Source organism: Tamandua tetradactyla, chromosome 1 (assembly GCF_023851605.1).
Source record: "Tamandua tetradactyla isolate mTamTet1 chromosome 1, mTamTet1.pri, whole genome shotgun sequence".
NCBI classification, from domain to species: domain Eukaryota; kingdom Metazoa; phylum Chordata; class Mammalia; order Pilosa; family Myrmecophagidae; genus Tamandua; species Tamandua tetradactyla.
Window position 1 is genome coordinate 183,954,294 of NC_135327.1, and position 26,805 is coordinate 183,981,098.

At 40.1% G+C, this 26,805-nt stretch overlaps 1 protein-coding gene across 5 annotated transcripts in view; it reads right to left on the reverse strand.

Annotated features, from left to right (window-relative positions):
* Positions 1-26,805, reverse strand: part of DENND2A (DENN domain containing 2A) — a 153,010-nt gene that overhangs the window by 18,716 nt on the left and 107,489 nt on the right. For 4 of the 5 annotated variants that reach the window (XM_077147711.1, XM_077147673.1, XM_077147682.1 and 1 more), the window contains 5 exons: positions 26,228-26,337; positions 25,104-25,173; positions 19,277-19,354; positions 16,410-16,550; positions 14,487-14,635 (listed from right to left, as the gene is read on the reverse strand). In XM_077147711.1, the coding sequence (XP_077003826.1) occupies positions 14,487-14,635; positions 16,410-16,550; positions 19,277-19,354; positions 25,104-25,173; positions 26,228-26,337 (548 nt within the window). The remainder of the gene's footprint in view (positions 1-14,486; positions 14,636-16,409; positions 16,551-19,276; positions 19,355-25,103; positions 25,174-26,227; positions 26,338-26,805) is intronic. The other variant, XM_077147700.1, reaches the window with a different exon arrangement.

Sequence of the window (26,805 nt, forward strand, 5' to 3'; positions counted from 1 at the left end):
ACACATGAAAACTTCTTATGTCCTTTTAGCTTTGACACCCGTGAACTATAAGAGAACTATGAATCTATAAGAGAAAACAAAAGCCAGGCACTGGGAGCCCTGCCCTGATCAAGATAGATGAGTGAAACGAATGCTTCGGGGCTCTAATCCCAACAGAAACCTTGAACAACCAGCACGAACTGGGGGAAACATCTTTCTCAAAGCTCAAAATAAAATCAAAGGCAGTTAAAGGACTAGGTTAATAAATAGGGTGAGTGTGAAATCAAGAAAAACACTGCTTAAAAGAAGTAGGATGTTGCAGTGCCTGAGAACAAAGCTTGAGGAACCCGTGGGGCACCATCAAGCATACTGATATACTTGCAGCAGAAATTCCAGAGGGAGAAAAGAGAAATGAGAAGAGTATATTCAAATAAACAACTTAGAAAACTACCGAAATTTAATGAAAGACATGAATATACACGAATATACATCCACAATGCTCAACAAATTCCAAACAGGACATACCCAAATAGACCCATACTATGCCATGTTATAATCAAACTGTTGAGTGTCAAAGATAAAGAGAGGATTCTAAGAGTCACAAGAGAGAAGCAACGTGTGTAAAGGATCCTTGGTAAGGTTATGTGCCCATTTCTCCGTGGAAATTAGGGAGGTAAGACAGCAGTGGGGAGACATATTTAAAGTTCTGAAAGCAAAAATTAATTCTAAAAATATTCTATATCTGGCAAAATTTCCTTTAAAAATGAAGGAGGAATTTAGACAGTCCCAGATAAACAAAAGCTGAAGGTCTCTGTCACCAGTAAACTGGCTCTATAAGAGATGCTGAAGAGAGTTCTGCAGGCTGAAAGGAAAAAGCAAGAGACAATAAATAAATTGAAGCTGGATGAAGAAGTAACAACCTCCAGCGAGGGTTACAACATGGGTAAGTATAAATGTCAGTAACATTGTATTTTTAGTTTGCAACTCCACTTCTTACTTGCTACAGGATCTAAAAGGCAAATGCATAAAATGTAATGATATATCAATGTATAAACAAGTAATTTGTGACGAGAACTACATAAAGGAGGGAAGGACAGAGGGGTACAGAACATGGTTTATAAATGTTATTGAAGTTAGGTTGGTATCAAAGAAAACATGATTTATCTGGATTTAGGATGTTAAATTTAAGTCCCATGGTAATCACAAAGAAATATCAGAGAATAGGCAAGCTCATAGAGACAGAAATCAAAGTATAGGTTGCCATGGACAGGGGGCAGGAGGACGGAGAGGTAATGAATAATGAGTGTAGGGGTTTCTGTTTGGGGAGATGGGAAGGCTTTAGTAATGGAAGATGAGGAGAGCACCTTCCGTTAATTAATCACTCTGTAATTAATCCCACTGAATGGTATGCTTGCAAGTAAAGATTGAAAAGTTTATGTTGTATATATGTTCCCATGATTAAAAATAAATAAATAAACAACTAAAGAGACCATTAACAATTAAATGTCTTATGTGATACCGGACGGGACCTAATAATGGAGGAGATAAGGCCCAAAAGGATACTTTTGGGACATATGAAAAACTTGAAATATACACTATAAGCTTTATATCAGTGTTAAATTTCTTAAACTGCACTAAACTGCACTTAAGGCGGTTACATAAGTGAATGACCTTGATCTTAGGAAATGTACATAGCAATATTAAGTGTTCAGACAACATGATGTATACAAACTACACTCAAGTTGTTCAGAAAATGGATTGATATTAGACAGACAGATGGGCAGATGAATTAACAGATTGATGGATAGCTGGAATGACATGGCAAATGTGGCAAAATGTTAAAATGGTGGAACTAGGGGGATAAGGTTATGTTGGAGTTTTCTGTATGGGGTTTGTGTAATTTTTGCAATTGTCCTGTACGTTTGAAAGTATTAAAAAAAAATCCAGATAATAGAACAGGAGCTTTCTGTTGAGGTCATGAAAACAAGAAAGGCTTGTCATGGGAAGATAATGTAGGTCTCATTAGTGGAGATGGGTCAGAAGGACAATGATGACTTCTCACTTTGAGAAACTAATAGGTAAAAGCACCTGAGATGTTTTCAGCCCCAGCTAGCCCAAATAGGCAAAGACTGCAATACAAAGCAAACTCAGCTTGGGAGGAATCTGACTCCAAAAGAAGGACTGGAATAAATTTGGAATACAAGATTACATTAGTGATGAGTTTGGAGTGGAAGACAACAATTTGTGGCGATGTTATTTTCTAAATCTTGCTTCAAATGTTACCCACTTGGTGTTCATATGCAGAAATAGGAAGTTAATACTTAATATTTAATCAGACAAATGCTATTATGTTATTAAAATGGTATTTTTAAAAAAATTATTATTTTTTTAAATACCAAAAAACACCAAACAAACGCAAACATCCTTAACTTTTGATCATTCCGTTCTACATATATAATCAGTAATTCACAACATCATCACATAGTTGCATATTCATCATCACGATCATTTCTTGGAACATTTGCATCTATTCAGAAAAAGAAATAAAAAGACAACAGAAAAATATTCATACATACCATACCCCCCACCCCTCCCCCTCATTGATCACCAGCATTTCAACCTAAATTTATTTTAACATTTGTTCCCCCTATTATTCATCTTTATTCCATATGTTTTACTCGTCTGTTCATTAGGTAGATAAAAGGAGCATCAGACAAAAGGTTTTCACAATCACACAGTTACATTGTGAAAGCTATATCATTATACAATCATCTTCAAGAAACATGGCTACCGGAACACAGCTCCAAATTTTCAGGCAGTTCCCTCCAGCCTCTTCAATACATCTTGACTAACATGGTGATATCTACTTAATGCGTAAGAATAACCTCCAGGATAACCTCTCGACTCTGTTTGGAATCTCTCAGTCATTGATACTTTATTTTGTCTCATTTTACTGTTCCCCCTTTTGGGTGAGAAGGTCTTCTCAATCCCCTGATGCTGAATCTCAGCTCATTCTAGGGGTTTTCTCAATCCCCTGATGATGAGTCTGAGCTCATTTTGGGATTTCTGTCCCATGTTGCCAGGCAGGTCCACACCCCTGAGAGTGATGTCCCACACAGACAGGGGGAGGGTGGTAAGTTAGCTTGTTGTGTTGGCTGGAGAGAGAGGCCATATCTGAGCAACAAAAGAGGTTCTCCTGGGGGTGACTCTTAGGCCTAATTTTAAGTAGGCTTAACCTATCCTTTGTGGGATAAGTTTCATATGAACAAACTCCAAGATTGGGGGGTTCAGCCTATAGCTTAGACTGTCCACACTGCTTGCAAGAATATCAAGAATTCAACATGGGGAAGTTGAAATTTCCCCCTTTCTCACCATTCCCTAAAGGGGACTTTGCAAATACTTTTTTATTCACTGTTCAAATCACTCTGGGATTTATCGGGGCATCACTCTGGACAAACCAACAAAATCTCATGTTCTACCAAGGTTCCATGTACTTATGGTGTTCAATTAAGCAGTCTACATAAATTATACTAGGAAATACACTAGTCAAAATATAAATTTTGTACCAAATAAACATTTTTTGCTTTAGTCTCCCACATAAGGTAAAATTTTAAAATATTAATTACCATCTATTTTCAGTACCCTGCACTAATGACATTTCTTTGTTCTTCCTCATGCAAAAACATAAAATGGTATTTTTAATAGGATTTTGGTGATTAGATGCATTTATCTCTAATACTCTGTCAACCACACTGAGGAATGTCAGACCTCTGAAGTGATATTTTGGATCCCAAAGCAGCAACCCACCTGCTTGGGACACTTTCATTCCGGTGGACCTTTGTCAAACTCATGAGCCTAGAGAGGGCTGCTTACAAACCCAACCTTTTTTTGAGATGGCAAGCATTGTTGGGTTCAAGAGAGGATATGGAAACCCCACTTAAGCTTTTGGATACTGATTAAAAATGGGCCACTATGATTTCACTGATGAAATAATTAGAATATTCAAATTCATATATAGAGAGAAAGTAGATTAGAGGTTACCTGGGCCTGGGAGTAGGAAGGATAAGGAAAGAGTTTCTATTTGGGGTGATGAAAAGGTTTAATAATAGATGGTGGTGACAGTTATATAATATTGCAAATGTAATTAATGCCACTGAGTTGTACGCTTAAATTGGCCTTTTTTTTTTTTGCATGGGCAGGCACTGGGAATCGAACATGGTTTTCAGGCATGTCTGGTGAGAATTCTGCCACTGAGCCACCATCACACTGCCCCCACTGGGCCACTGTCACACTGCCCCCCATTTTTATGTTTATATATATATGTTATTACAATAAAAAAATTTAAGGAAAAAAATTGGATGAAGAGGGTGCATGCATGGCTCAGTGGTAAACAGAATGCTCGCCTGCCATGCGGGAGATCCAGGTTTTATTTCCTGGCCCATTCCCCATCCCCCATTCCCCACCCTCCAATAAAATGGACCAAGAGAAAACTGAAGGATGAAGGTGCACAGCTACACATGCATTTACCTATGTAGTTGCTCATATATCAAAGCAAAAGCTCAAATGCCAGTCCATGGTAAGATTTCATCACCTAATCTTACTTAGTCAGTAATCAGTCATTAGGCTTATAGTCTTAATGCATTACAAAAAGATTAAAATTAACTTCTTAAATATTAGAAACTTTACCCTATCTAAAATGTTTATGCAAATTTGTTTACATACACCTCTGACTTTATTGTTCAGCCTGGTCTATTTGTTTAGCCAAAACTTTTGGAGAACTGAAACTAATAAACTAAACAACAAAATGAAGAAAACGATATAGGGAAATATTTATTTGGGTTGTTATGACAACAGGATAAGCTCTCACAATGACATTCTTTCTCTTCCATCTGTCAAACTTTGGCTTGACAGGGCCTTAAGAAACACTCAATGTCACTCTAAAGATGAAACGGAACAAAAATATTATTCTAAATTTGTTAGAAGTTTGGCTCTACTTAAAACCCTTTTATAACTCATACAATATTTGCCACAGTTCCCTGCGATTTCCTCTTGCAGTGGACAGACTCACTAGCTATGATGAATAAATGAATTTTGTGTGTGTGTGTGTGTGTGGGAGGCTGTTGGGGAGTAATGGCCACAGACCTAAAACAGCTAATCTCCACCCTGGGGATGTCACAGGGTCATTCCATGAGCTTGTGGTATGTCCTCTTCTCATGTGCTGTTTTATAGTCTCTCAAAAATTGGGGTTACAAAGGGAAATCTGAAGAATGAGGAGGCTTGCTCCAATTCTAGCTGACCCGGGCTAGCAGGCATGTGCATGACATACAGCAGTGTGCCCAGGTGGTGGGGATGAAAGCATGAGTTTAACTTATGGTGAAGACCTTCTTCACAGACTTTTCCAGGGCAGACATCTTATGGCCGGGGACTCTTCCCCAAACCCTTATTTGTCAGATTTCATGGCCTGGCCAAAAAACCCTTCAATTTCCTGGGCTATTTTTCCATAAATGAGACAAAATTAGGTGGATGCAGATCCCTGATTACTTCCAGAGGAGCACCCTCTAAGTGGAGCAGGCCAGAGAAGAGCAGATGGGTTTCTTGCTCTCTCATTCAGTAGTACACATACACACACAACCAATGTTCTCTGAGTTTTCATGGTTGGATCACTTACGAATTCACTTTCTTAAGGTGAGCCAAACTTCCCTGTACTAGATTACTTGGACTGCTGGGAAGGGGGTACCACTGAGGGTCAGAGAGACACAAAACGAGAAGGTTAAGCTGAGGCCCTGCAGCTTTACGCAGTCAGAGCTGCTAGAGGAGATGTTGGGCAACCCCTGACTCATGAGCATAGCTTAGAGCAGGGGCCTAGGATGTGCATTTGGGTTTAAGAATCCCAACAGTTGTTTCTTGAGGATAAATGTATAATGATATAGCTTTCACAATGTGACTATGTGATTGTGAAAACCTTGTGTCTGATGCTCCTTTTATCTATGATATTGACAGATGAGTAAAAAATATGGATTAGAATAAATAAATCATAGGGGGAACAAATGTTAAAATAAATTGAGTAGATTGAAATACTAGTGAATAATGAAAGGGAGTGGTAAGGGGTATAGAAAAAAATAGGGGGAACAAAGGTTAAAATCTATTGAGTAGATGAAAATACTAAGTGGTCAACGAGAGGGAGGGGTAAGGGTATGGTATGTGTGAGTTTTTTCTTTTTATTTCTTTTTCTGGAGTGATGCAAATGTCCTAAAAAATGACCACGGTGATGAATACACTACTATGTGATGATATTGTGAGACACTGATTGTTCAATATACATGGAATGTTTGTATGTTAAGGATGTTCATGTTTGTATGTTGTATGTTAAGAATGTTCACATTTGTATGCTGTTTTGGTCTGATAATACAAAATAAATTAAATTAAAAAGGAAAAAGAATCCCATGAGAGAGGACCCAAAATAAGATGGCTATTTATCCTTTTCTTAAGAGAGCGTTTCTCACCCAAATAAGGTTGAGGGGCATTAAATGAGCACTCATAGGCTACTCAGCAGCTCATCACGCCCAGCTCCTAAAATCTTTGAAATTCCCATGATTAGAATCACTCTTCCCACGATCAGAATGACTTGTCTAAGTCAGGCAGCAATTGTAGGGACATGATAGAAGATTTCTATTGAAACAGATCCCTGGGATGTGAGGGTGAGGAGAGGATGTTGTTTTCGGGCTGACTTTGCCTTAGTAACACATCCGTAGAACCACAGAGCATTTGAGAAAGAGGTGCTCCTGTGAATACACAGTTCACTCCCCTGTTTCATAGCTGATCAAATGAAGTGGGTGTCTCCCGCGACACTCTGAAGTAGTGTGACAATCCTTCACAGCGTTGAATCCTGGGTCAGAAATAGGGAGCTTAGCAGGTTCTAAACCACAAACGCTGGGAAGGCACCAAGGGGCACAGTTCCAGGAGGCCTGGACCTTGCAGTCGGAGAATTCCAGAGCTGGGGGAGACTTTGGGGACCACCCATCTCCATCCACCGGCTCCAAGACCGGCTGAGGAGAAAAGCAAGACTTCCTAGCTTTGTCTGGAGGTCATTTCTACCCGACTGTCCAGCAGAAAAGGCCACAAATATCATGTTTGATAAAAGACTGACTTTAGGTACTTCTGCACACAGACAGGGTCACAGACGCTTCTACCCCCAACCCTCAGACTGCCTCACTCTGCTCCTCTCTTTTTCCTTGCTTCTCTGGGAAGAGACAGCCGGGGTCTGAGTGAGTGCCAGCTCTCCCACTTGCTGTCTTTCTGAACAAAGATACCAAACCTTTGTGATCTACAGTTTCCTAACAATAGTACCTATCTGATCAGGTGATTGAGAGACTGAAATAATATACAGGTAAATCCCTGGAGCAGTGTTGGCCCAGAGTCAACATTCCAGGGCTCAGTGTTACAGTCGCTGCTGCTCTTATTCTTGTCAGCTTGGCTCACTCTTTCTGTTCTGTTTTGTTTTTTTTTCTTCCTTCCTAAGAGCTCTTTTGGCCCTACGTTAACTCCCTTCTTTTTTTTTTTTTTTTTCTTTTCTTTTCACCTCTTCAGGTCTGCATGGAACTAAAGTAGGATGGAAAGATAATTTTGGGGGCATGACAGAAAATATGTTGAGCCATTTGTAACAGGAAAAGCAGAGGGTGCCTTCAGGGAAAACAAGACACTGGGGCCCTAGGAAGTCAGAGCAGCAAGGGACCAGAGCCCAGACAACCCCTGTGCTTCACAGATGAGGAGACCCAGGACTAGGGACGGATGTTCAGGGTTCTTCCCTACTCCTGGAAACCTTCCTGTGTTAAGGATATGATGGGTGTGGAAATCTGAAAGCTGTAAAGGGCGAAAAAACATTACGGTATTTCACACACACACACACACACACACACACACACACACACACACACACGCACACAACTACTACAACATAGCCTAGCCCTGACCCCAAGAGAACACCCAAACTACCCATTTTCATGCTTCCTCCTCATCTCCTACAAAAATCCCATCTTCTTGGTGCCTGACATCTGCCAGCCACTGCAAAAAGAAATACCCAATGGGAAACACACTGGCAGCAAACACACCAGACATCTTAGCCCTCTCATAGACACCTGCTGTTTAAAGAACCAACTCTCTAAGGGCAGAACGTCAGGTACCATGTGTGTATGAGAGAACCCCAAATCCCCCCAGGTAGCCATATAGCCAATTTACCTCCTCCATAAAATTACCCCAGAGAAGGGGAGTGGGGGTGGGACACTAGAAAAATTAGTCGGGGCCCAGCCACTTGGTTGTGGGGGTCCATTCACAGCTGGCTGGAATCTGCTCATTTTTCCTTTGTCTCTTCACAGCAGCTCTGCAGGAGGGGCTTGCCCCAGTATTCCATCTATCAACCCAGAAACTGGTGCAGGGAAAAGACAGAGATGGCCGGTCTTTCCCCAGACATCCTCCTAGTAAGCACTTCTCATTTTCTTTGTGCTGACAAATTCTGACAAATCTGCCACACAGCATTTGTCTTTGACAAGGTTCCCCTCCCCTTTCTGTTTCCACCTTTTCTTTCATCGTGCTCTGAGCAGAAAAACAGATGATACTTTCTGTTCTCCTCCTTGGAGGGCACATGGGGGATGAGCGTGGGGGCACAGTCCCTGACTGACAGCTCCTCCCGAGCCAGGTGTATCATTGCATCGTCTCAGGCTGGACCCCACCCAAACCTAACACCGTTAATCCAGAGGTGAGCTCCTCAGGGGATTATTTATGCCCCTATCCCCACTCCTGACATCACAGCACTAGGTTTGCTCCATTGGCCTTTCTATATTTTCTTTTTTAAACCTTTTATTTTGAAATAATTTCAAACTTACAGGACAGTTGCAAAAATAATACAACCCCTATACAGAGACTCCAACATACCCCTTCCCTCCCAGATATTCCGTTCCACCAGTTTTAACATTTTTTCACTTTTGCTGTATCAACTTATCATCTATCTATAGCTCTCTTATCTATCTTTCAATCTATCTATCTATCATCTATCATCTGTTTTCTGAAAGCAGGATGTACACATCATACGCATTGAACACATAATAATTCAATGTTGATATCCTATCAAGAATGCTCACTCTATCCTGACCAAAAGGGGGAAAAGAAATGTAACTAATAAAGTATCAGTGGCAGAGAGAGTTCAAATAGAGTCGAGAGGCTACTCTGGAGGTCACTCCTATGTAAGCTTCAGTTATTCCTTGCTACCTATCATAACCTGCCAACCCCCAACCAGGACCATTCCAGCCAATCCTAAAGAACACCTAGGGCAATATATAAGATTCCACAAGGGTTCCAGCCACCAGAGTAACTTTCTAGAAACCTACAACTTCTAGATGGGTCCCTGATTCAGATAAGTCCTGAAACCTAGCCCAGCCTCTCCAGAACATCAGATAGTTTCATCTTCTTACCCCATATTAGTGACAGACTCTCTCAACATGAAAAAGTAAGAAATGCCATATCCCAAACACCCCTAAAGAGAGGGATGGAAAGATCAAAGATGATGGTAGAATTATACAGAGAAGATAGGATTTAACAAACGAATATGAATGCTACATCATTAAATTGATATCTCTTTTAGTTTCTAGAATCTTAGAGAAGCTAGAAATAAAAACCTAATTGTAACCCATGTCAAACTCTGAAATATGTTCTACAATTGTGGTGTGGTGCTTTGAAATTTGTAGGTTTTTTGTATATATGTTATTTTTCACACACAAAAAAGGAATAAAATTGATTGTGATGAAAAAAAATAGTTAAGCCCTCTAGCCTCCTATATTCTGGAGCAACTAGAAGGAAAAATATGAGAGGACTGTATGGTAGCCCATGACAGACTACTATGGGATCTGTCCTGTAACTACTTGTTAAAGAGTGCTTTGAAAACTATTGATTTTGTATTTCTTTGCTTTGTATATGTGTTATACTATACAATAAAAAAAGTAAAAAAAAGAATATTCACATATATAATCACATTAAGTGCAGTTATCAAGTTTAATAAATTAAATGTTAATATAACATTTATATTCTATATTCAAATTTTTCTTATATCCCAATATTGTCCTTCTGAGACTTTTGCCTCAATTCTTAGAGCTCATCCAGGATCATGCATTGCATTGAATTGCCATTATCTCTTTAGTTTCTCCTTCTTTCTTTTTTTTTAATTGTAGAAACATATATACAACTAAAATCATTGCATCCCAACCCCTCCCACACTTACCATTCAGTGTGATTAATTACATTACAATGTTGCAGTACCCTCACTACCATCCATTACTAGAACTTCTTCATTCCAAGCAGAAACCCTACACTCGCTTTGCATTAACCCTCCCACTGCCACTGTTTCCTACTCCTGGTAGCCTGTACTGAACTTTCTGTCTCTGAGTTTACATGTTCTTTGATATTTTCTTTGTGGTTACTGTGGGGCTTAAATTTAGCATTCTAAATCTATAATAATCTCATTTACTTTGATATCAATTTAATTTATACTCCTCCATTCCCCACCTTTATGTAGTTCTCACAAATCATATAGTTATATACTATGAGTCCAAAACTACTAATTTATCATTACATATTATGCATTTTCCTTTATGATCCCATAGGAAGTAAAAAGTGGAGTCAAAAAGAAAACATACAATAGCACTGGTATGAAAATTTACATCTGTCATTATCTTACCAGAGATCTTTATTTCTTTATCTGGCTTCAGTGGATTCTCTAGAATTCTTTCTTAGCAGCCTGCAGAACTTATGTTAGCATTTCTTGTAGGGCTGGTCTAGTGGTGAAGAAGTTCCTCAGCTTTTGTTTATCTGGGAATGTCTTATTTCCTCCCTAACTTTCAAAAACTGTATTTCTGGATACAGAATTCTTGGTGGGCGATTGTTTTGCCTTTAGCATTTTAAATATTTCATCCCACTACTTTCTTGCCTCCATGATTTATGATGAGAAATTGGCACTTAATCTTATGGAGGTTCCATTGTATATGGTGCGTAGCTTCTCTTATGGTTTTCAGAATTCTTAATCTTTGGTATTAGACAGTTTGATTATAACATGGCATGGTATAGGTCTATTTGGGTTTTTTCTGTTTGGAATTTGTTGAGCTTCTTAGATGTGTAAACTCATGCCTTTGTCAAATTTGGGAAGTCTGCAGCCATGATTTTCTTTAATATTCTCTCTGCCCCTTACTGTTTTTCTTCTCCTCCCGGGATGCTCACAGGGTGTATATATTGCAATGCTTGTTGGTGCCCCGCAGGTTCCTCAGTTTGTTCACTTTTCTTCATCTGTTCTTCTTTCTGCTCCTCAGATAGGATGATTTCAATGATCTTACCTTCAGGTTCACTGATTCTTTTTTCTGCCAGCTTGGAGATCTGTCATTGACCCCCTCTAAATAATTTTTAATTTCTGTCACTATAGTCTCCAGCTCTGTTTGGTTCCTTTTCCTAATTACCATCTCTCTATTGATTTTCTTTTTGTGTTCATCTATGGTTTCCTCATTTCCTTTAGATCTTTGTCCAAATTTTTTTTAGCTCTTTGAACATATTTAGGACCATCTTAAAAAGTCTTTGCCTATGTGATGATATTGTGAACCATTGATTGTATACTTAGGATGGACTGCATGGTGTGTGAAGATATCCCGATAAAATCACATTAAAAAAAAACTTCATCTGGAATGCTCCAAGTCTGATCCTTCTTACTGATAGTTTCTAATGCTTTAATCTCCTCCTTTGCCTGAGTGATCACTTCCTGTTTCTTTGTATGTTTTGTGATACCAAGACATTTTGGTATTTTAGTCATGCTATTGTAGGAATTTAGACCCTGAGGTGTCTGTTCTTTAATTATGCATTCAGCTAGTGTTATGAAGAGCTTTCCTTTGAATGCCAGGAACAAAACAAAACAAAACAAAACAAAAAACAAAAAAAAAATGGAAAAAAGAAAACACTTTTCTCTGTCTTTGAAGATTGACCTGGGCAAGTGCTCTCCTTCAGGGCTTATCCATACCATGAGTTTGCAAAATAGCTCCAGTTCAAAGAGTAGGGGCCTCCTTGACCCTTTCTGTGCATGCTTCTTTTCTTGGGCATGTGCCTGTGGCTTGAGGAATTTTCCCATTTACATGGAAATGAATGTCCCCTCTTCCCCAAGGAACTCCTGGTCCAGACACTGCACTCTATGTGCTATAGCCAGCAACGCCTCCCCCAGGCAGCATGACTCTCTCCCACAGTGTTCTGCAGGAGAGCTCTGTGAGCTGGCCTTCTACAGGCAGGGCAAGTTCTGGGATAGTGAGTCCCAACCACCAAATAGGATCAGTCATACATATTACCAGTATGTGCGTGAGAGTTAGTTTGCTCCCTCCAGAACTGAGACTAGAGATCTATACTGGGAGTGCCGCCAGCTCTGCAAAAAGCTGGGGAGGGGTGTGGAAGGGACAAACCAGGACACCATGACATCCTACAATTTTTAAGTTGCCTTTTTCTTGATTCAGTGGTTGCCCTATTATTAAAATATTTTGGTGGTTTCCTGGAACTTTGAGAAAGATGTTTCTGCCAATTCTTGCTGGTTGCTCAAAGCTTCTGTGGGGAAAATCCTCAAGTTCCCTAAAGCCTCTCACTTTGCCATCTCAGGGTGGAACAGGTGGGGGGAGTAGAGTGGGGGGGTTCCCTACATCTTGCCTAGGCCTTTCTGAGATCTGCCACGATCCCTTCCCCCAAATCCGAGCCTGAGAATTCTACAACTAAAGGACAGCGGGAGTGGGGGAGTGAGGGATCTTCAAGAAAATAAAGACAGCTCCTATTGTGCTGATGAAATTGGGTCTTGGTCACTGAAGGGTTATTACTCATCCTTGGCTTCCAGAGCCCCAACCTTGAGAACTCTTGTCTGAATTCCCTAGTGCCCAGTGAGCTTGGAGAGCTGCCCAGAGCCCAGCACCAGCTGCAGGCTGAAAGACCAGGCCTGCTTCCTGAGCTGAAAAAAGTGCACAAGGGAGTACAATAACTATGACATTTAAAAGTGAATATAGCTGCGGGAGACCCCGGGTTTGATTCCTGGTGCCTGCTCATGCAAAAAAAAAAAAAAAAAAAAAAAGTGAATAGCTAATGGGTGCATGGGTAGTTCGGTGGTTAGAATGCCCACATTCCATGCAGGAGACCTGGGTTCGATTCCCAGACCATGCACCTTAAAAAAAAGTGGAAAGCTAACTAAAAACCAGGGTGGGACAGGCTGGGAATAGCCAAGTGGCTGCTGTCCAAAGAGGAGTATCTAAAGGTGACCAGATGGGCCACTGTTTCCTACCCCACCTCTTGATGAATTCCATGTTGATGCATTTTGTTCTTTCCATTTCTCTTTTACTTTTCTTCTTCCTTTCTTTCATTTTCCATAGCTGAGAAGCATATTTTTCCTGCAAACCACAATTCTTAGATTTCCTTTTTTTTTTTTTTAGTGTTGGCGTTTCTTCCTTCCAGATGAATTTCTCAGGTGGACTCATCTGTTTCTCCTGGTTGGTTGGTTCGTCTCTGTCCCAGCCCCTCACATCCCAGCCCTTCCCAGAAGTTGCAGCCACCACTCATGCTTTTGCACCCTCAGTTTCAAAGCAAAGAAGGCTCTGAGTCAGTATTTTCCAATGACAAAAAATGAGGAAAATACCATGATTTTTTTTAGTTCATGATTAACTCAAATCACTACAAGCAGCTCCTTCCGGATCTTCTTTGATTAGTGATATGCCCTTCGCAAATCACCGATCTGACCATTAGGACTTGAGTAGCATCCTACTGTGAAGTGGGTAGATGCGTATTTATGCATATATGATTTATTTAAATAATGAGAAAAAGGGATGCCTTTAGGGTAAAGTGTATACCCTTTAGCAGGCACTAGAGAGCTGCATGAACTGGCTCTGCCAACCTCTTGCTAATACACCTCCGTTCCTCTGCTTCAGCTACAGTGAACTACTTTGTAGTTCTGAAGGTGATGTGTTCGGCCTCCCCTGTCTCCTTGCCTTTGTGTAGATGGCTCTTTTTACCATCTGGAACATGCTTACTACTTGCTTTTGGTTTTAAGACTCAGCCCTCACCTCCTCTGGATGTGTGCCCTCCCTCAACCTACAGAATTCACTGCCTTTAGTCAGCCTTTACCACATGATATAATGGTCGTTCACTTCTCTATTTCTCCCCCGCTGTACCGAGAACGGAGGACAGGGCTGTGTCTTTTATCTGTTTCCCTAGCACGTAATAGAGTTTCCAGCATGTAGCAGAATGTGTGAAAAGAAGGCCAGAGACCAGATAAGTAATAAACTGCAGTGCAGGCTTACTCCAGTTCACACAAGCGTGCCTTACAAACACTTAGTTTCCTACCGACTCTGATCTCAGAAGAGCTTAATCGTGAAGCTTAGGTAATCATGTGGCCTACAGGCCTTAGATAGTCCAAGACCAACTGTCATTCAAAACATTTGTGTAGAAGTAGCCAAAGTTGGTACCTGAGCTTATCTGCGATGAAGATGACCCTCCTTTCCAGAAGCAGGGAAGCAAATACACAGACCAGGTGGCGGACACTGAGAGAGGAGAAGAGAGATTCAAAATCCACGTGTTCAAGCCGGGAGTCCAGCGGGCGGCACAATTCAATCACCTGCCAGGGAACAGGAGCAGCCATAAAGGAGAGGCCCAGCCTACTCAGCCAGGCCTCTCAAGATGCCGCAGTCCCAGGGGTTCTGAGGTGCTCAGCAAGGTGACCCACTGGCAGGGGAAAAGGGAAATGAAAAAAAAGCAAAACAAAAGGGATTGGGGAAAAGAAAGATCCCAGGAGACTGGGGAAGGAGGTTCCTTCACAAGGAAGTAAGACCCGCCCATGCAAATGCAAAGCCCCTCTCACTGAAGTGTGACTACCACAGGTCACTTCAGAAGACAGGGCTCTGGTCCAGCTTGAGCAGAAGGCCAGAGTCAGATGAAGATGGAGATGGCAAAAGAGGGGGAGGCAGGGCCCTTGACCCAAAATGGGCAGGAAGCTCTCCCTGGCAATGACATATTGATTGGACTCTCCATGGAGAGTTCCATGACTGTTCAGAGTTGTCTTATTCCTTACAGTCTCACTGGGAAGCATCTGTTTCATGAGGTGATCATTATTTGCTGGAACAGAATTACGTGTTTGTGCAAAACAATTGGCAGATCCAAACATTTGCAAAATTCATTTCCTTTGGAGGCAATTCTTTTTTTTTTTTTTTTTTTTTAAGGAAAGACAGAGAGAAGGAAGGAAGGAAGGAAGAAAGGGAAACATTTTTAAACATTTTCTTGTTTTATTGTATTCTGTTTCTCCGTTTTTGTTACATGGGCTGGGGCCGGGGATCGAACCGAGGTCCTCTGGCATAGCAGGCAAGCACTTTGCCCGCTGAGCCACCGCGGCCCGCCCCAAGGAGGCAATTCTTAATGAACCCTAACCCATACCAATCACCTTCTGATGATGCATCTTTCCAGCTTTTATGTTTAGCGTATGTATCTTATTATTCTGTACTTGTGGAAATGTTCCTCAATTCACCTCAAGTTGCTATTCATGCGCATGTTTTTTTCCTTTAAATGACTGGTTTCTTCATGGTGAGCAGTGACTGGTCTTTAATCTGAGCAGAGTACCTGCCCAACGCTACCCACACATGAGACTCTCACTGTTACGTTTCCTGCTATCTTGCCTGCATTTATGGTACGGGATGGCTTAGGTTTCTTTAGCAATGAGGAGACTGCTCCTCTCTGTGATGGTAAATTGGGTTGTTCCAAAATGTCCCAGATTCATCCTCACCCACTCCTTTATCTCCAGGGATGACCTGGTATGCTGAGGGCCTTTGGAACACAAGGCTGAATGAATGTGCCTCTTAATGGCCACAGAAAAGGACAATGAAGGGAATTTAAAGGATGAACACAAACTCTTTCATCAAATTCTAGCCAACCAAGGGAAGGGACATACTTCAAATTCTAGGATGAATAAAAAATAGTGCCTGACCTTGTTTTCCTTGAAAAGAATCTATTTTACATGGTAAATTCATAGGGATGAAGCAGACCAAAAATATAAATAGGTTCAAGTAAAATTTATGAATGATAATGGGCTATTAAGAGAAGCTAAGGACGTTCAGTGTCTGTCTCTAACCTGCAAGGCCAACATCTTGCAAAGAAGCCATCACATGCGCCCATAGCATAGTCCTTGGGGTTGCTCTCTGGCACAGTCCTGGGCTGGATGGAATTGACTCAGGATGGAATTTATATTGCTCTCATATATGAGTGATCGGGGCCAACCTGAGGAGTGAGGAGAAGACAACACCGAATTTGGGGGCCCAGAGAAAGCCAGTAGTGCTAATCTTGGGTCTTAGCTATCTGGGTCACTCCCTCCCCTTGTGTGGGCAAAGAATCTGACAGCTTACCTCAGTTCCTGATCCTGGCAAGAAGTTCTTGACAATGATGGTTTTGCCCAGGGCTGGGAAAGGGGCTTCCATAACACTCCTCATGAGGGGCTGTACCAGGGCAGGAGAGATGCCTCGTCGTTTTTCCACCTCATCCAAGATCTACAAGGATCAGAAAAACAGTTCAGCTAATTCTGAAGTGCAGAGTTCCAAGGTACATCTATTTTAGACAAAGAGGTCCTGTGGTGACTAAAGAATCATGGGTAGCCCTGTGGTCTTTGCCAGGTCAAACTTATAGTCTTTCTGACCCTATGTATTACTGGCCCTAGTTCCCTTCATTATATATACAGTCCTCCTGACATGTGGCTCTGCAGTTCCTCCCACTAAAAGGATGAAGTATATTTCCTTGCCTCCTTAACTTTGGTTTGGCCATAGTAACTAACTGAGCTAATATATATATATTCTCACTGAGAGCAATATTGCCCCCAAGGGCAGGGAATCGGTTTGGGGGGACTTAGATATAATGATTCCACACTAAATAAACAGATACACAGAGTATCTATGATATTAAAACTAAATTGGAGGGCTAATGAGCAAATGAAAAGATGTTCAACATCATTAGCCATTAGGGAATAGCAATAGTTAACTGATAGGCCTTTCTTCAGAGATCCATTCTTGTCCAAGATTCCTCTTTCTGTTCTAAATCACAATTTGCAATTGTAGTCATCTTTATCCCACACCTATAAATAGCTCAAGTTCCTGGGATCAGTTAACCAAAGATCTGGTTCTGTTTCTGTCCGGAATATCTGTTATATGGTCTGTGCTGGCTTGAAACTGTTATGTACTCCAGAAAAGTCATGTTCTTTAAACTCAGTTCAATATTACAGAGTGGGATCTCCTGATTAGGTTGTTTCCACAGAGATGCAACACACCCAACTGTGGGTGTGACTCCACCCATTCAAGGTGGATCTCAACTAGTTTACTGGAGTCCTTAAAAATGCTGACACAGGAAAACATTTGTTAGAAAGCTTAGACGCAGACATTTGGAAATGCAGAAGCCCCATAAGACACCAGGAGCTGAGAGAACCGACAGAAGCGAGACGGGAACCAGGGCCCAGCAGACACCACCACGTGCCTTTCCATGAGATGCTAAGCTAAGAGATGAAACCCAGAGTTTTGCCCCAGAGCAGTGAAGTCAGGACCCACAGAAGCCACCAGAATCAGAAGCTAAAGGCAATGGAACTGGGAACAATGACCAGTAGATGTCAGATATGTGCCTTCCCATGTGACAGACATTGGCCTTTCTTTAGAGTCAAGGTATCTATTTCTGGATGTCTTAGTTTGGACATTTTTAAGGCTTCAGAACTGTAAACTTGTAGCGTAATGAATCCCCTTTATAAAAGCCAATCCATTTCTGGTATATTGCACTCTGGCAGTTTTAGCAAACTAAAACATGATCTTTGGAAAGTCATCACATGACACTCCTAAAATATACAAGACTGACATGAAAACAGAGGACCGTACATCATACAAGTATATTAGCATTGTACTTGCTCTGAGGCCTCTGCCCATGACATAGGAAAGAAGCTTATATGAACCCCAAGCCTCCCACTGGATGCTGGGCAAACTCACATGAGCTTTTTCACATGATAACCATTTCCATGCAAAGGCTATGACCTATGGCCTTATTTTCACTTTTAAATGAACCCATGTGAAAGGCTGGCATGAGCAGCAATGCATCACTGTGCTGACCTTGTAAACGATCAAAATTAATGTAAAATTATTACCACCTCAGATGAAGTGGAGGTAAGACCACATCTCAGGTTACACGAACAGCAGCAGCCCTTTTCCCAGTTAATTCTTTTAAATAGACTTGTATAAAAGTAAAGTTTTGCTCTGCCAGGAGGTTGCACTATACCAGTATAATTCAGGCTTCCTCTGAGTTCAGGTGGAAGGGTGGGTGGGAGGGAGGCTTTTGTTGTTCATAGCTAAAAACTCTTTTTAAAAATGCTTTTACAAAGTGCTGCTTTACACCATGGATAGCATGTGTAGGGACTTTGATTCTCCAACAGAAAACGTTTATATCTATAAAATCAAGAAGGATTTAGAATAAATCTGTGGGTTAGGTTACTTATGTCTTATTAATAAATAAAATAACTGTTGAATTATACCTAATTTTTGAGCTCATATCATATAGGATTATAAATTTCTCTTTTTAAATTATAAACCCACCCACAATACTGGGAAGATGAGCCAATTCAATATGGCAATGCTGTGTCTTGATATTGTTTTCCAGAAAAAGAAAAAGGACCAAATTCTATATTAAGTATTTTTTAAATGTGATTTTATTGAGACATGGTCTCATACCACACAATCCATCCGAAGTATACAAATCGATGGCTCAGAGAATTATCATGTGGTTGTGCATTCATCACCATGATATATTAAGTTTTTGATAGCCTTGAAACACTATTAAAATAAATTTACACACACACATAACTCGTATGCACACATAGAACATATATTGACAGATACACACATACATACCTTATAATGGCCTTTTTGTCCAGCAAAAGGTAATACAACAAAAGACAATGCTTAGAAGAAGAAAAGTAAGACACCTGGAACATCCTGGAGGACCCTCTGTCCCTCCCTCCCTTCTGACAATTGCTCTGATGCTCTTCCCACCCCCACTTTCTGGGCCCTGACCTCCATCAACTTTCACCTCCTGTATCAATGATAAGAGAACAGAGGCAATGAGAAGAGAAGTGGAAAGGAAAATAGAAAAAAAGATTATAGAACTACCAGGAGTTGTGGGTGTCTCTTCTGCCTTTCTAGGGTCCTTCCTTTCCTTTCTTCCCTCTTTTCTCTGAGGCCCGTGTTCTCACCTTTGAAAAGAGACTGAAGCATCCCAGGCGGCTCACTATACAGTAAACTTCAGGGAGACGCTTCCCTTTGCCACCAGGCTTTTGGGAGAGAACCACAAGGAAATCATCAGTTACCAGCCTCAGGAAAGAAAACAACCCAAACATTTGTGAGCATCTCTCATGTGCTAGATGTTTCCATGTATAGCAGTTTTTAAAAGCCCAATGAGGTAAGTAGATATCGATACAACATTTCATAGGTGGGAAGAACTTCTGGTCATGTAATTTATTATTATTATTCTGAAGGGTCCAAATGAAAGAGTCAGGCACATAGTAGGTGCTCAGTGTTTTCTATAGTAAAGAGGTTCAACTTTCCTAAACAAATCACTGTAGTGTATGTTTATTATAATGATAATTGCCACTGAGAAATCATTTCTGACCATCACGTTTGGAAACTCACTTTAAGATAGTTTTCCAGCTGTCCACTTGGAAGAACTAGAGAAAGAACAGCAAATTAACCCCAAAGCAAGTAAAAGGAAAGAAATAATGAAGATTAGAGCAGAAATAAATAAAGTTGAGAACACGAAAACAATTGAGAAAATCAACAAAACCAGAAGTTGGTTCTGAGAAAATCAATAAGACTGATGGACCCTTAGTGAGGTTGACAAAAAGAAGAAGAGAGAGATGAAAATAAATAAAATCAGAAATGGAAGAGGAGACATAACCACTGACCCCACAGAAATAAAGGGGGTAATGAGAGGATACTATGAACAACTTTATGCTAATACTAGACAATGTAGATGAAATGCACAACTTCCTAGAAAGGCATGAACAACCAACATTGACTTGAGAAGAAACAGACAACCTCAACAAACTAATCACAAGTAAAGAAACTGAATCAGTCATTAAGAAGCACCCCAAAAAGAAAAGTCCAGGACCAGATGGCTGTACATGTGAATTTGACCAAACATTCAAGAAAGAATTAGTACCAATCCTGCTCAAAAACAAAAATCCTGCTCAAAAACAAAAAATTGAAGAGGAGGGAAAGCTACCTAATTGATTCTACGAAGTCAACATCACCCTCATACCAAAGTCAGACAAAGATATTACAAGAAAAGAAAACTACAGAACAATCTCTCTAATGAATATAGATGCAAAAATCCTCAACAAAATTCTTGCAAATCGAATCCAGCAGCACATTAAAAAAACTATACACCATGACCAAGTGGGATTCATCCCAGGTATGCAAGGATGGCTCAACATAAGAAAATCAATTAATGTAATATACCATATCAACAAATCAAAATAGAAAACCCAATTGATCATCTCGATTGATTCAGAAAAGGCATTTGACAAAATTCAACATCCTTTCTTGCTGAAAACACTTCAAAGGATAAGAATAGAAGGGCACTTACTTAAAATGATAAAGGGAATATATGAAAAACCCACAGCTAATACCATCCTCACTGGGGAAAAACTGAAAACTTTACCCCTAAGATCAGGAACAAGACAAGGATGTCCACCACCACCACTGTTATTCAACATTGTGTTGGAAGTTCTAGCCAGAGTAATTAGACAAGAAAAAGAAATACAAGGCATCAAAATTGGAAAGGAAGAAGTAAAACTCTCACTGTTTGCACATGATATGATACTATATGTCGAAAACCCTGAAAAATTCACAGCAAAACTACTAGAGGTAAAAAATGAGTACAGCAAAGTGGCAGGTTACAAGATCAACACTCAAAAATCTGTAGTGTTTCTATACACTAGTAATGAACAATCTGAGGGGGAAATCAAGAAAAAAATTCCATTTACAATTGCAACTAAAAGAATAAAATATTTAGGAATAAACTTAACTAAAGATACAAAAGACCCATACAAAGAAAACTACAAGAAACTGTTAAAAGAAATCACAAAAGACCTAAATAAATGGAAGGGTATACTGTGTTCATGGATTGGAAGACTAAATATAGTTTAGATGTCAATTCTACCTAAATTGATTTACAGATTCAATGCAATACCAATTAAAATCCCCAAAACTTACTTTTCAGAAATAGAAAAACCAATAACCAAATTTATCTGGAGGGACAGGATGTCCTGAATAGCTAAAAATATCCTGAGAAAGAAAAATGAAATTGGAGGCCTCACACTACCTGACTTTAAGACGTATTATGAAGCTACAGTGGTCAAAACAGCATGGTACTGGCATAAAGATAGATATACTGACCAATGGTATAGAATAGTGTTCAGATATAGACCTTCTCATCTATAGACAATTGACCTTTGATAAGGCAGTCAAGCCAACTTACCTGGGACAGAACAGTCTCTTCAATAAATGGTGTCTAGAGAACTGGATATCCACATGCAAGAGAATGAAAGAGGATCCATATCTCACACCCTATACAAAAATTAACTCAAAACGGATCAAAGACCTAAATATCAGATCTAAGACCATAAAACTTTTAGAAGAAAATGCAGGGAAATATCTTATCAATCTTATAATAGGGACAGTTTCCTAGACCTTATACCCAAAGCACGAGACTTGAAGAAAGAAAGAAAGAAATGGGAACTCCTCAAAATTAAACACTTTTGTGCATCAAAGATCTCCATCAAGAAAGTAAAAAGACAGCCTACACAATGGGAGACAATATTTGGAAATGATATATCAGATAAAGGTCTAATATCCAGAATATATAAAGAGATTGTTAAACTCAACAACAAAAAGACAGACAACTCAATTACACAATGGGTAAAAGGCATGAACAGACACTTCTCAGAAGAGGAAATATAAATGGCCAAAAGGCACATGAAAAGATGCTCAACTTCCCTGGCTATTAGGGAAATGCAAATCAAAACCACAATGAGATATCATCTCACACCCACCAGAATGCCCATTATCAATAAAACAGAAAATGACGTGTTGCTGGAGAGGATGTGGAGAAAGAAGCACACTTATTCACTGTTGGTGGGAATGTCAAATGGTACAACCACTGTGGAAGACAGTGTGGCGGTTCCTCAGGAAGCTAAGTATAGAATTGATGTATGATCCAGCAATACCATTGCTAGGTATCTACTCAGAGGACATGAGGGCAAGAACACAAATGGACATTTGCACACCAAGGTTCATAGCAGCATTATTTACAATTGATAAGAGATGGAAACAGCCAAAATGTCCATTAACGGGGAGTGGCTAAGCAAGCTGTGGTATATACACATGATGGAATATTATGCAGCTGTGAGACAGAATAAAGCTATGAAGCACGTAACAACATGGATGGACCTTAAGGACATAATGCTCAGTGAGATTAGCCAGAAACAAAAGGACAAATACTGTATGGTCTCACTGATATGAACTGATATTAGCAAATGAACTTGGAGAATTTCAGTTGGTAACAGAGGTCATCAGGAGATAGAAATACAGTAGATATTGGGTAACTGGAGCTGAAGGGATACAGATTGTGCAAGAGGACTGATTGTAAAAATTCAGAAATGGATAGCACAATACTACCTAACCGTAATACGATAATGTTAGAACACTGAATGAAGCTGAATATGAGATGATAGAGGGAGGAGGCCTGGGGGCACAAATGAAATCAGAAGGAAAGATAGACAATAACGACTGAGATGGTATAATCTAGGAATGCCTAGAGTGCATAATGACAGTGACTAAATGTGCAAATTTAAAAATGTTTCTGCATGAGGAAGAACAAAGGAATGTCAATAATGCAGGGTGTTGAAAATAGGTGGTAATTAATATTTTAAAACTTTAATGTATATGTGAGACAAGCAAAAAATGTTTATTTGGTACAAAATTTATATTCTGACTAGTGCATTTCCTAATACAACTTATGTGACAACTTAATCGAACACCATAGTACTTGGAACCTTGCACAGGGCATGAGATTTTGTAGGTTTGTCCAGGGTGATGCCCAGACAAATCCCAGAGCAATCTGAACAGTGAATAGGGAAGTATTTGCAGAGTCCCCTAAGGGGAATGGTGAAAAAGGGGGAAAATTCAACTTCCCCAAGTGGAGAATTCTTGATATTCTCAAAGGCAGTGAGGACAGTCAAAGCAATAGGCCGAGCCTCCAATCTTGCAGTTTGTTCATATGAAACTTAATCTCATAAGAATAGGCTAAGCCTACTTAAAATTAGGCCTAAGAGTCACCCCAAGAGAACCTCTTTTGATGCTCAGATGTGGCCTCTCTCTCTCCAGCCAACACAAGAAGCAAACTCACTGGCTGTCTATTTGGGACATGACTCCCAGGGGTGTGAACCTTCCTGGCAACGTGGGACAGAAATCCTAGAATGAGCTGAGACTCAGCATCAAGGGATTGAGAAAACCTTCTTGACCAAAAGGGGGAAGAGTGAAATGAGACAAAATAAAAGTGCCAATGGCTGAGAGAACCAAACAGAGTCGAGAGGTTATCTTGGGGGTTATTCTTACGCATTAAATAGATATCACCTTGTTAGTCAAGATGTAATGGAGAGGATGGAGGGAACTGCCTGAAAATGTAGAGCTGTGTTCCAGTAGCCATGTTTCCTGAAGATGATCATATAATGATACAGCTTTCACAATGTGACTGTGTGATTGTGAAAACCATGTGTCTGATGCTCCTTTTATCTACATTGTCAACAAAGGAGTAGAACATACAGAATAAAAATAAATAATAGGGGGAACAAATGTTAAAATAAATTTAGATTGAAATGCTTGTATCAATGAAAGGGAGGGGTAAGGGGTATGGTATGTATGAATTTTTTTTCTGTTTTCTTTTTATTTCTTTCTTTGAATTGATGCAAATGTTCTAAGAATGACCATGATGATGAATATGCAAGTATGTGATGATATTGTGAATTACTGATTATATAGGTAGAATAGTATGAGCATAAGTTAAGAATGTTTGCATTTGTTGTTACATTTTTTTAAAAAATTAAAAAATTAAAAAAAGAGAGTTTTCCAACCAAAAAGAAAATCAAGCTCAACACTTTAGCCCTAAGGTAACTTTGTCAATAAAAATCATCCCATTTAATTTTTTCATTTTCACCCATTATTTTTTACTCACGAATTAATTCAACAAGTATTAATAGTATACCTACTATATGTCATGCATTATATATATATTTAATTTTTCAATCTGTATTTTTTTTAACATAACAACATATAAATATGAACATTCTTATCATATGATCATTCCATTCTTGGTATATAATCAATAACTCACAATATCATCACATAACTGTGTATTCATCACCATGATCATTTCTTAGAACATTTTCATGCATTATATTTGATTCTAAATTACATTAGCTTATTTCTAAGACTCAGATGCACTCTCAGTGGGAAAGGATTTGTCACAACTGAAGATTTTTAAGAGATTGGGCCTCAGGAAAGATAAGTTTGAAAATTAGCATAGTCATTTCATTGAAATAAGTTTTGGGCTTTTAAAGGTGACTGTTTCAATGGAACACCTTTGCACTGTCTGAATCACAAATAATGAAACTGTCTTTCTTCTGTCCTTAGCAACCATTATGAATGTCCTCGTTAAGCTATCAGGGTTTGTTTAGCTCATTTTATTATAAGGACATTTGGTGTAAGGAGAGAAAGTTCTTTTATTTGATAGGGAATGCAATGGAGACATTTCATCTTTCTGAAGGAGAAGGAAATACTATTCCCATCTACCAGGAAGACCCCCCAAATCTTTTCCCATGTTTTTAACTACCCCAATTAACCTGCCACAACTTCTGCTCCTTCTCTTGTTCCATGTGGTTAAACCATAGACCCAAGGGACTAGGGAAGCCAGACTTGGCTCTCCAGGGAGGTCTTGCTGACTAAAGAGCAAAATGAACTAACCAGCAGTCTTCGGCAATACCCGAACCTTCTGCTTCCATCTTCTCCAGTTAAGACAAATGAGAATGTTTCACTGCGGTTGGGAAAACAAAAGTGCATTACCAAGCAAAACAAAACAAAACCCACATCACCACTCATGTAGTGAGGTTTGGTGAGAACCCAGAGGACATTCTGGAGGAGGCTGTCAAAAGGGGCTAACCCCTATCCTGTTTGTAGCCTCTGTGCTGAGGCTGTGGTCACCTGGTTTCGGAGAGTACATCGGGGAGGGGAACACCTAAAGATCTCATCCTGAGAGGAAAGGAGGAATTTTTTTTAACCACCCTGAGCAAATTCCCAAAAGCTCTCAGACAATTCTACCACCTGAGCTACCCCATTGCAAAAGATACATTTATTGAGTATCTATTATGACTGGAAAGCTGGAAGAGGCATGTGGGTGCTGCCCTCCATGAGCTTGAAGGTAAGGTGGCATCCATGGGGCAAGGAGTCTGTGAGGGGGCAGCTGAGGAGCGGGACAGTTCTGGGTCCCTCTCAGAATTGCTGCCAGTGCAACTCTCCCAAATCATCGTCTCTACAGAGCTACCAGAGGCTTGGACTCTCCTTAGAGACTACTGTGCTGACTTCAGGGTACACAATGTGCTTCCACCACTTATGAAGCACAGTCTACCGAGTTTGGTCAAACACCAAAATCTGACAAGAAAATAATGGTATCTAACAACATGGGCCAAAGCAGAAACATAAATGCATCAAAACCGGAGTAATGAATAGATGGCCTATTGAAGAAATGTTTCAGGAATACTGGATGAGGATGAGTGATGGGCAATTTTTCCTTAACTTTTCCCAGACTGAGAATTACCTTACTACCCTGCACAGAGGCTTATGAAACAAGCAAATATATCCCCAGATTAAATGGGAGGCCTGGTAAAATCTGCGTATTTAACAAGATGATTCTTATCTTCAGGGAAGTTTTAGAAATCCTGGTAGGGAAGAGTCCCACCTGTCTCCTCTAGACCAGATCCCATCAGGATTGCTTTACGGTAGCACTGACTTGTGGGGTCTGCCTTCTATGATGTTATTATGAATTCTTGCCTTAGTCTTTGGGAGTGGGGAGGGGAAATGACAGCACATACCTGGTAAACTGCTGTACAGGAGTCCAATCCTTGGCATCAGGGAAACAGAACTGGGGAATAGCCTTCAACTGGTCCTCAGCCTCTCTCATGAACTTGAATGACCTTTCCAGCTGCAGAGATAAAGGGGAGAGAGAGTTCGAAAATAAACCCCAAACCCCAGCATGGGAGAGTGAGGCAGATGCTTGGCAAGGACCACCTTTCCACAGCCTTGACTGCCACCTTAACCTCTCCCCACCCCACCCCCTGCAAAGGGTTTGCAACTCAATCTCTTGGGGCCTTATTTTCATTTTCTCCATGGCAGTTCTGACTATAGTATTAAGGGGGAAGTCAGGAAAAAAATTAATCTGCTTTGGAGAGGTGTTCTTATGCCTAACATTCTGAAATATAACTACGTAGAACAACAGAAAAACTGTCATAGCAATCCCTTCCAAATAGGAGGCTCATGAACCTGGAAGGCAGAGCCTCAAATCAAACCTTCCATCCTCTGGGCCTAAGGCAGGACAACTCGTTCTCAATCCAGGCAAGGTGATTTAAAAATATATATTTTTATTGAGGTATCTCCATGTACCATACAGTCC